An 11,538-nucleotide genomic window follows, 5' to 3' on the forward strand; every position below is an offset into this window, starting at 1 on the left:
TCATCGACGCGACACCTCGGACCGGTGCTCAAAGCGGAAGGGCACTACTACCCCAGGCGCGCGTCTCTGAACTGAAGTCACGCTCGGCTGCATCCTGTCCGTGTCACCGGGCACCGGCGGCGGAGGAGCAGAGCAGCAAGCAAGCGGCGGCGAGGCGGCCATGGAGGAGGAGCAGCTTCAGGCGCTGCTCCGCGACCTCGACGCGCTCAAGCAGCGCCCCGACGACCCCGCCTCCATCGATCGGGTAACCCCCTCTCCCGCCGCGCCGCTCCCTGGATCTCGGCAGTTTGCCTCGCCATCTTCCTTTCTTCCGTATCTTTCCCATTATCGATCACTGCACCTCTGATTGCTAGATGCGGGAGCGGGTAGTGGCGATGATGAACCCGGCCGCCGGCGCCGGTTCGCGATCCAAGATCAAGGTACGATCTGACGCTGAGGGTACGGCGTACTGCAGATTGGGCGGTACATCTTCGGATAAATTGTGAATTTTACTTTGTGTGCGCGAAATTGAGGGAGCAGGACATGAGCGCGGAGGTGGTGGACAGCAACCCCTACAGCAGGCTTATGGCGCTGCAGCGGATGGGCGTCGTGGAAAATTATGAGCGCATCAGGGACTACTCCGTCGCCATCGTTGTAAGCGTCCTTCTCGCCTAGTTTGGCATTGCAACTCTTCAAATTTATTTATGCCTTCAAAGTTCCATCCTTGAGTAGATGAGGTCTCTCCAAGGTACTATGTATGCACCGAAAATGTCATGTGGATATCACGAACCTCGATTATTATTTGAGACCACACAATACTTGAATTGCTCTGGAGAATGGTCTAGGTGTACCATGCACCAGGTGCTTATTAAGGAAAATGTAGTTATAATACATATTTTGAAAAACCAGCTGTTGTTATTTCTGTATGTTAGTGTTCATTTCAGCTTGCTTTAGTACAATAATCCAAAGTTTGAAAGGAGAAGGCAACTTGTAGCTTCATTGCAGCATACATGAAAAGATTTGATTTAGCACACATAAGTGTCGAAATTCAACTCAGAGCAAACCTTTGATTAATGGTCATATGCTTTACAGGGCATAGGTGGTGTTGGTAGTGTTGCTGCAGAGATGCTCACTAGGTGTGGAATTGGACGTCTCTTGTTGTATGACTATGACACAGTCGAGTTGGCTAACATGAATAGGTTGTTCTTTCGTCCAGAACAGGTAAGCTTCCAGTATGGTATGTTATATGTTTGTCTCATCTCTTCTTACTCCATGGTTGTTTGTTTTACACCGAAATATTTTATGTTGAAGTACTTTTGTTCACTGCTCTGCAAGAAAATAATCCAAATCAGACCGTGACTCATATTCAGTTCCTATGTTTTGATAGGTTGGAATGACTAAAACAGATGCTGCTGTACAGACGCTTTCTGGAATAAATCCTGATGTTGTGTTGGAGGTAAGCAACTATACCCAGTATCAGTATTTATCAGTTATCCTTTTTCCTAATTCAATAAACCAATTGTTTCATCAAATCCAGAACACTGTTAGTTTTTGGTAGAAGTGACAAAACCTAGGATGTGCAGTTTTTGAACTATCCATTGCCTAATGTTGTCTACTTTCCACTACTTATTTATCTTCCAGTTTCCACCGTATATGTTTGAAAAAAGAAGATTTTTTTGTATTTTTTCCCTCTTTACTACCTTTTTTTCGTACTCCAAGGTGGCACATTGTCATATGATGTGCAAAAGTGCGCATGCTTTATTTTATTGGGATATATTGGATTGTTTAACAGTACCTTTATATTCCTCCTGCTTATAAGAAAACCGACTTACCTTTTCTGCTGCAGAGCTACTCACTTAATATTACTACAGTTAAAGGATTTGAAACATTTTTGGCAAGTCTAAAAGCCAGGAGCTCTCATGAGCGTAGCACTGGAGTTGATCTTGTCTTGAGCTGTGTAGATAACTATGAAGCTCGTATGGTTGTAAACCAGGTGACTTGTCCACACAAAACTAAATTATTTTTTATCCCTCCTCCCTGTGCCTTACTTTGACATTAGGTGCATAGATATGTATTTTTGTGCCATTCATTGGTGTGCATCCGCTTATTAGTTCTTTGTACTTGATTTTCAGGCATGCAATGAGCTTGGTCAGACCTGGATGGAGTCTGGTAAGTTATAAATCACATTTGTTGACAGTTGACAGCAAAACATTTCAGAAACTTTATTTGTAGTTTTGGATATCATGCTTATTGCCAACTATTCATGTGTAATGCTGCCATTGTGTCTCGCTGTATACCCTAGTTGTTCAAAAGTATGAAGCCAGCTTGGTTGTATAGTTGCTTTACCTTCTTTTATATCACTATGTAGTGTGCACTTCAGCCATCATACTTGGTCACTCGTTAAAACTTGGGAATTTCTCAACTTGTGCAAGGCACACATTTAAATGGGATATTAATTTTCTGTTAGGATTCTGTTGTACTGCATTCCTGCTAAATTTTTGCAACAATATTGCTAGTTAGGCACGATGATTGATTGAAAGAAAATCTATGTTTCACATAATTGGTTTGGGAAATAGTAAATGCAATCCACAGAAATACAGGCCCAAGTATGTATTGAGGTCTACTACTATACTAGGTTACATTCCTATCCTTATAGAACACATAGCGACAATGCGACTCTGACATGGCCTGTTTGTTAGCTTCTAATTCAATGCTAGCCCTCTATTAACATTAATCTCAACAATGTGAACAGCAATTAATGTGAGATATTTATGTATCAGGTGTCTCGGAAGATGCTGTTTCTGGTCATATACAACTGCTGGTTCCAGGTGAAACTGCATGCTTTGCATGTGCTCCTCCATTGGTATGTTCTTATGATCTTATATTTGCTACTCTGGTTTAATGGTCTGCTTATACATTTGATAATTTTAGATTGTGGATGTGCCTTTCATATTGTCAGGTCTAACATTTTCATTGCTACAATTTTAATCATTATTTTGGCTTGACAATGATTTTCCCCTATGTACTTCCATTACAATTTTCATTTCTGTTTCATTTCTTATTTACCTGTTTGTAATTCCTTTAATTGTAGGTTGTAGCCTCAGGAGTGGATGAGCGTACACTTAAGAGAGAAGGTGTTTGTGCTGCCTCTTTGCCAACTACAATGGTGAGGCCTTGTTTTATATTTTTACTATTTTCCTTTTCACTTTTGTCTTTTCGTTATCTCAATGACATGGAAGCTTAAATGACTGATAATTCAGTTATATGTGTAGTGTAGCTGCTGATAGCATTATGTGGTCTAGTGCATCTTTTCATTAGATTCTTGAAACATCTACATAATTTTTCCCTGTGCTGTAAAGTGTAAATAACTGCAGTGCGATATAGAAGCTATATTTGTATAGCTTCCAAGTTGCCTTTTACTTGTAAAAATCTACAGTATATTCTCTGCATCTTTGGAAACCATTGCAATGCAGTGGATCAAACATTTCATGATCTGTGCACTACCTCCCCGAGTGACGGTGTATTGGCGTATTGCAGTCTTTACACTTGGACATCTATAGAATTCTTGTTTAGTCTTCACCAGAAGTCCAGAGCTCCTGTTCTATTTTCTTTTCTGTTCTAATAAACATGGTGTTTGCAGGGTGTTGTTGCCGGTCTGCTGGTCCAGAATGCTCTGAAATATCTGTTGAATTTTGGACAAGTTTCCCCGTACTTGGTAATTACTTTGATTCTAACTATGGCATTCATAATCCAGCAAACTTCACTAATGTGTATTCTTGCTGACATAAAGTCAGGGAGTTATTTTGCACCATCAGTTGTTGATCCGTCCACAAAGCGTTATTATTTAGATTCTTTAGTTTGCAAATACTGTTTCTTTTGTTATTTAGATTCTTTAGTTTGCAAATACTGTCTATTTTATTATTAAGATTCTTTAGTTTGCAAATACAGTTTCTTTTATTTCTTTTGCATTTGCAAACGTGGTGCATATGATAGTTTTTTGAGGTGAAATACAGATATAATCTTAGGCTTGAAATGTTGTACCACAGCAGCACATGTTGATCCAGTATAGCTCTCTCTGCATTCCATGTAAATGCCAGTTTCTTAAAATCCTGTGATGTCTTCATGAATGTGCAGGGGTATAACTCACTTAAGGATTATTTTCCAACAATGGAAATGAGGCCAAATCCCCAGTGTTCGAATCCAGCATGTGTTCAGAGACAGGTGTTTGCCCTTCTGACAAATTATTGTTATGGCTAAAAATAAAATGATGAAGGATTTCTAATGTGGTCCTTGTTTTCATCATTTTCAGAAAGAATATATGGACTCCAAACCTGCTAGAGATGCAGCAGCAAAGGTTAAGATGGAAGCTGAAGCGTCTGCAGCAAGTGAATGCCCTGTCCACCTAGACAACGAGTGGAACATTAGGTACACCATTCCACATCAACTTCAATTTATTTTTACCCAGAATGTGATTTATTTCTGTGTCCTAGACTAGATTTTTTTTTGTCCTAGACAAATGCATAGCATCTTAAGATCAAGACATGTGCATTACCTAGAAATACTACTGATAAGAATATTAGTGATGCATCACATAATTTTTTTTATCACAGATTAGGATGCTATCCATTTCGATTCAGTGGATTGTGCATGTATAGTTAATCGAGCTAATATCACTCTGGTGGACAAACAGAACACAGTACCCATCCGCGAAGTTCAAGCCACTCCAGTTTTTAGCACTCTCATTAGCAAGACTGCATCATAGTTTAATTATACTTCACTAGTTTGAAGATTCACTTGAGGGTCTATGCATCGCTTAAAACTATTCTTTTTCTTAGCATGTATGATGTAGAAACTACACAGCTAAGGCTCGCAGCTGATGCTTACTGTATTTCCAGTATTTTGCTTCTCTACCGCGCAGCAAGTTGACATGCTTTGAATCATAAATATCAACAGAGAAGCTGTGGATGATAGCTGACTTAGAACTTTTTGTTCTTGTGCAGTGTTGTTGATGATGAAGACGCAGCAACATCAAGCATTCGTAGCACTGCAGGTAAATCAAATGCCTTTTTGGATCAGAACGAAGTATGTTTCCTTAATCTGCCATCTTCTGGACACCTTTTTACTCATTGTGAAATTCTACAGACGTCCTACCAGAAGGCCTTGTCCGCGAACTCCCAGCTGCTGATTTGTATCCAGAACCACCTGCTGCGGCGAGCTCCAGCGCTATCGATGATGATCTTGAGGAGCTCCAGCGGCAACTTGATGCCCTAAACTCGTCTTAGCCAGGCTGGTTCATCTGAGTCTCGCCTTTTCCCCCAAATCCCAACATGGACGGGAAACAGGCTTCGCATGCTGTTGTTTGTGTCTGTTCCAACAGAGTCGGTAAATTCACCGGATATAGTCTTCCTTCGTAGCACCGAGGTAGCCAAAGAAAATGCTAGTTATACAGTTTTTGCGTTTTGACCTACAATTTTGGTTGAGAAAATATACATTTATGAGCCGGGGAACTCGTTGGTGACTAATACCTGCGTTGTTGTCGATTGCTGACAAGTCAGCCATCAGGAGCAGGTCTGATAACTGGTGATATTCAAAAGGTGTGTCTGGCACCGTTGGAGGATATTCAGACGTTCCTATTGCTGCCTTTGAAAGTCTCTGATGAAATATTTATCTGATTGTGAAGAGTTAAACTCTTGCAAAAAGGGCTTGTCTATATAGAACTAATAATCCCGGAACATGCGGATTACCACGAGGCGGATTACGCCCAAGCGGCAAGCGCCTATCGAACTGACGAATGGGAATCTGAACTGGCTACTTGCTCCCAGGAATGGCTGCAGAAGCTGCAGGCCACCGCGTGGCGCTGCCGCGGCTGGTTCAGCCCCCAGCACCTCCCGCGCCGCCCAGTTCAATGCTAGGAACGAACGTGGCCGCACGCCTGGCGCAGGTTCGAAGAGCGACGTGATCGAGAGCGCCATGTGACGAAATGAGGGCCACTTATATTAACCGGAGGACCTTGCCGAAACGCTGAACAGGCGACGGCTGAAGAAGAGCTAGGAAAAATTAGCTCTTCGATTCGTTCCCAAGCTGGTGCACAGCTTTCGCATCACCGGCCGCGTGATGCTGCGGTTCAGCGCCCCTCCGATCCTGCACCGCTGCCGACCTCTCCATGCATGTGATGGAAATGAGGCAACTTGACCGGGCTGCTTCTGCTCACCACCCTACCAAAATACGGTTAACAACGACAGTGACCGACTTGGTACGTGCCTCGCCGCCTGTCTGCGCACAGCACACAAACATTGTGTTGTGCATGTTTGTTTGTGCACATATAGGGGTATTATCCTGCTAGCAAGGTGTGTGCCTGTGTTGTGCCTCATTTAGAATATAATGTTCTTGCATGGGGGTTTCCTTAGGGTTGCAGTAACGATGTGTATCCTGGACGAAGGAAAATAGATAGACGAAAAGCCCTAGTATTCCTCTAGTAGCGTGCAGTTATGGATGCAAAGATGAGTTTCCTGATTGGTGGGCTGCAGATGCAGTAGATTTTTTAGGCTAACATGGGCCATGTTGCACCACGTGTTGTGGTGCAATTGCATCAAAGGGGCTAAAATGAGGGCGTATTTTGCATCCGCCAGGAAAGTATGCAACAATGGAAGCAAGGCATCAAACAACTTTCTTCATGAGCCACGACATTATTATTGTATGCTTTATGATTTTTTTACAAAACACAGTACACACACCCCTATCAATACACGCACACAATCCCACCACTAGCTAGCTATAGGAGAACATCCGAGAGACTCGGAGCTCTGTGGCTTCTTGAAGGAAGCGTAACATGGAATTTGGTGTCAAATTAAACTTTCCCATCAAAAGGTGTCGCGATGAGGAGTATTTTCTGACATTTTCCATACCAAGATTGAGAACTTATTTCCAGTGGAAACCTTTAGGACCATCAGTACAGTTCAATGTTGTTTTTCTGTTCTTTTCCATAAGGTAAGGTTTCAAAGTCCCCAAAGAAAAAAAAAAGAAAAAAATCCAACCTATATAATTCTTCGACAAATAATCATGAAACCTAAGCATCAATCGATTTTAACCACTGCACGAGTTTTTCTGCTCCATTTGCTCTGTATTGTTGTTAGTCTTTTTTAGGTTACCAAGAAAGGGGAACCATTATAAGAAAGAAAGAAAGAAAGAAAGGGGACCATGCCTAGAGATTTGTACTCGTACTCAAACCCGACCTTGCATTCAGCTGCCAAACATTGGTAGCATACCATATTAAATACCATTAGTAGAATTGTAGTGTTGAATTCATGAGAGAACTGTGTAATTTGCCAATTATATATCACCACTTTGAACACTTACCTTTGGTCTACTGCCTCCAATTTGAGGACTTGTATTAGTTTCGGCCGACTGATGACTATCTAAATGCATGGTTTCACAGTTCATCCTAGGACTTAATATGATATATGTGGTTTTTGTGAATTTTCTTTTCCCTTTCAGCGCAATAAACTCATTTGACTGTACCACGTATGGTGCCACACTGTCGGCATATCGTCATAAAATGCAAAAAGAATGCTTAATAAGAAGGCTCCCAATTATTCGGCAGTGCGGCACATCATTGACAAAAGCACTCAAGTATCTATCCAACACAAGCACTTCATTCCTTTTTTATTTCAAGCCGGCCCTTCAATTTTTCAAATGTGCTGATTAGATAGTTTTCATGGTAAATATGAGTGCTTAATTAGATAGTTTGGAAATTTAACATCCCTAGTGGCACATCCATGAAGCCGCGGCCATGGGCATGCTGGTTGGTGTGCTAGGCAGCATGGGTTCAAACTAGATCCTCCTACCTTAAGAACATGTCAAGGGCCTCAACCTCAAGGGAACGTTTCTATTTTCTCTCGTCGGCTTCATCCTCCACCTAATCAAATTCCACTTGTAAATTTGCCATTGGTCCAGGAAAAAGAAGAATAAAGAAGCTGTTTCGCCAGTGTCAGTATCATGCATCGGCTCATAGCAGAACAAGTCAGGAAAAAAAAAGCTATCTAGATTATATTAATCAATAATCAATTGGTCGAGCCAAGTCAAACTGAGCCAGGCACATTTTTTAAATAAAAAAATGCATGTTGTTATATCTGATCCTGACAGCAAACGAGTGAAATAGACCCAAGTCAAACAGGCACGTGGCCAATTTAATTTCCTGCGGGCTTTACCAGTCCACCACACCGTTGATCTCAGCTACACTCAGCTGACTTATATATCTCTAGCAGCTGCCTTCTGACCAAGGCAACTATGCTACGATCTCTCCTTTTTAAATTGATTGTGATGTAAATTTAAACAATGCATTTGGATTGAAGCTAAGCAGGGGGGTGATGACGACGCGTTATATTTTATGGCTGGCACATCCACCGGACCGGTCCATGACAGCAGCAGATATAAAATAAATCTAGTAGCTAGATCCGCAGCTCCGTCTACCAAAATAATTGTCGAGAAATAAATTAAAGCTTAATCTGAAATCCGCATCACCAGTGGCCAGTAATAATTAATCTTACCACAAATTGCAGTGGCTGGCAGCGTTCATCAATTATCAAGTACCAGCAGGCAGGAAATTAGGCTGGGCCTTTTGACCGTGTCAGCACCATTTTCATGCCCTGAGCTCAGTGATAAATCACCAGCTTACTTGAGGGGCGGATGAGGGGGTGACCTGTATTTGAAAATTGGTTTCTTAGGCAGGTCGCGACGTGACCTATCCCTACAGATCAAATAAAAAAATAAAAAAAATCGCCGGCAGCTGGCAGCCGCCGCCGCTCTCCGCGCCGGCAGCTGCTGCTCCCCCGCGCCGACTCGGGGCATGCCGCCAGGGACGGAGAGCATCGCCGCCTCCGCCGCTCGTGCGCTTGCCGCCGGAATCTGCCCATGCACTCGCTCGCTGACGAATCCACCCGTGCGCTCGCTGCCTGATCTACCCGCCGGCATGCTCGCCGCCAGACCCACCCGCGCACTCGCCGCCGTCTCTCACCGCCAGATCGGGCTGATGCTGCCACATCCGCCTCCCTCTCCTGCGCCGCGCCGCCACTGCTTCCCCGTGTCGTGCCGAGCCGCTACTCCTCCCCCGCACCAGCAGCTCCCCCGCACTGGCAGCTCCGCGCGCCGCGGAGGCCCCGCGTCGATCGTCCCATGCGCTGCTTTCCCCCTCGCGCCGCGCAGCCCTCCTAGCGCCGCTGTAGTCCCCCTCGCACCGCCGTGGCTCCGGGTGGCGGGGGAGAGGAGGGGAGGTGGCGGCGAGGGAGGAGCGGCTTGATCCGCGCCATCGCAGCCCCTCTCGAGCCACCGTGAATCCGCCAGGCGGGAGAGGGAAGGGCGGTGGGGAAGGGAGAGGAGGGGAAGGGGAGGGAGAGGAGGAAGAGAATTGAGGACGGCAGGGGAGAGAAGGGAGGGGCGACGCGGCGAGAGAGGAGGGATCGAGAGAGGAAGGGAGGGGATCGGAGGGAGAGAGAAGGAAGCAGGCGGGTTGTGTAGAGGCCGTGACGGCACACGATTGGCGGAGCGTGAGGGAATGCGGATCGATGATGTGGGATTGGGGAGCGAACGAGGGATGGCTCAATTTTTAGAGATGGGTGATGCCATCACCCGCCCCTAGAAATCCATTTCTAGGGGTAGGTGATGCCACCACCCGGCTCTAAAAATATTTTTTATTTTATTCCAAAAACTCATCTAAATCTTTACATATAGCAAAACAAATAAAAAAGTGAAACTTCTACGCTATGGTTATGGTGAACTATAGATAAAAAATATGCTAAGTATATTTCAGTGTATATAAATGTTAAGATTGTTGAAACCTCAAAGTATGACTTGAGTTGTATGAGATTCTATATAGTCATAGCCATATGTAGGTTTATAATAATATTTTGGACTATTAAATAACCTTAAATGAAAAAGTTATAAACTACAAAGTTTTTGATCTCATCATTATATACAATTTTGATATAAAGTTTGATTTCATCCGAGATCATATGAAAAAGTTACGAATTTTTTGTGTGGAATCATTTTTAGGGGCAGGTCATGCCATCACCTACCTCTAAAACGTATTTTTAGGGATGGATAACGTCATCACCCGCCTCTAGAAATGCCACCATTTTCAGGGACGGGTGGTGACTTCACCCGCTTCTACTATTTTGATGGACGGATGACTGCAAATGACCCATTTGCAGGGGCGGGTGGTGGCGTCACCCGCCCCTGAAAATACGTTTTTACAGGCGGGTGGGATGCTATAGTAACCATGCTCGCTCCATTTGTAGAAGCGAGTTACCTTTTGACCCGCCTCTAGAAAAACAGGACGTCCCTGCAAATTATTTTTTAGTAGTGTTTCATTTTGTATTTAATTATATTGTTCACATGGTATATTACTTTATAATATGCATGCCACTGTGGTTGAGGGGGATCCTTATTATAATTTAACTAGATGGACCTTAATTTGCATAATGTTATGGTACACAATTAGTTAACCCGTGTTATTACGCATCAAAATAGAGGCACTCAGTAAAAAACATCGGAAAAAACCACTACGGCACTGTACTCTTGATTTTGTAGATGGACAATACTCGGTTCAAGATGCCACCTGTTAATGCAACAAAATGCATAAATAATATAATATTAAAACAAATGAACAAAATGGATGAATAATATAATATTAAAACAAATGACTAGCTAGCATATCATGGAAACATAGATGTTTTGGGAAAAAAATAGTAAGACCATTATTTTGTTGTTAATATAGACGTATGTTGATTAGGTGCACAATCACCAGGACACTATATTACTAGGCCCTTCTTTGTGTTTCGACCTTATTTTAACTATGTCGTAAAAAGACCCTCTCTAATATTACCGGAACACTAGTACTTCCTCTTATGTTTTGACCTTAATCTAGCTATGGGGTAAAACACTTCCGTAAGGAAAATAGCCCCATTAGGCTATTAATTATGATTTGGTGATTGTATAAGGACATATTTATTGGGATTGGCGAGTCTGTTAGGTGTATAGTTGTAGGATTTTTAGATCTCATAGATAAAATCCAAATTATAGCAAGACCATCCAACAAAACAAGTGATACAAACCATAGCAAGTGAAAGTTATAGAAAAAAACCAGACAAATTAATGATGGGAGAAGCTGAATTCAGAGTGATACTTGATGATCCGGTACCTTACTCAGAGGTTGTGAACTAATGGCTAATTCATCTCGTACTCTACTTGGTAGCTTATCGAAATCTTGGAGGATTTCACTTTTTAGTACCGAATGATCCAATACTAAATGCATGGAGCAGCGGAATAAGTGCCAGACACGGATGATGCAGTGTCCAGAAGGTTTTAGAAGAATCTTCTTCGGCACCGGATGATCTGACGTGGTGCCAGACTAATAAGTGCCGGATGATCCGGTCCTCCCCCTCGTAGTGAGTATTGCATACTTTACATTGATTTATAGTATTTGCTGGCATTTTTTTTTCACTCGCACCAATAAAAAAGTGTGTGTTTTAACTGATGATCGTCGGCAGCACAACTACGCGCGTG

General features: G+C 43.0%; 1 protein-coding gene across 1 annotated transcript; it reads left to right on the forward strand.

The window, feature by feature from the left end:
• The first annotated feature begins 60 nt into the window (after nucleotides 1–60).
• Nucleotides 61–5,620, forward strand: LOC112878818 (ubiquitin-like modifier-activating enzyme 5). Its single transcript, XM_025943046.1, has 14 exons — nucleotides 61–244; nucleotides 354–419; nucleotides 520–633; nucleotides 1,072–1,200; nucleotides 1,367–1,435; nucleotides 1,826–1,972; nucleotides 2,112–2,148; nucleotides 2,760–2,842; nucleotides 3,071–3,145; nucleotides 3,620–3,694; nucleotides 4,114–4,200; nucleotides 4,289–4,404; nucleotides 4,980–5,029; nucleotides 5,122–5,620. The coding sequence occupies exons 1-14, from the start codon at nucleotides 161–163 to the stop codon at nucleotides 5,259–5,261; spliced, it is 1,272 nt and encodes a 423-aa protein (XP_025798831.1). The 5' UTR covers nucleotides 61–160; the 3' UTR covers nucleotides 5,262–5,620.
• Nucleotides 5,621–11,538: the final 5,918 nt, after the last annotated feature.

The sequence above is a fragment of the Panicum hallii genome, chromosome 1, assembly GCF_002211085.1.
Source record: "Panicum hallii strain FIL2 chromosome 1, PHallii_v3.1, whole genome shotgun sequence".
NCBI lineage: Eukaryota > Viridiplantae > Streptophyta > Magnoliopsida > Poales > Poaceae > Panicum > Panicum hallii.

Excerpts from the sequence above, each read along its gene's own strand:
- LOC112878818 (XM_025943046.1), top strand. The coding sequence starts at position 161 with ATGGAGGAGGAGCAGCTTCAGGCGCTGCTCCGCGACCTCGACGCGCTC. Across the intron at positions 1,201-1,366 it reads TGTTCTTTCGTCCAGAACAG|GTTGGAATGACTAAAACAGA; the intron begins GTAAGCTTCCAG and ends ATGTTTTGATAG. Across the intron at positions 1,436-1,825 it reads ATCCTGATGTTGTGTTGGAG|AGCTACTCACTTAATATTAC; the intron begins GTAAGCAACTAT and ends TTTCTGCTGCAG.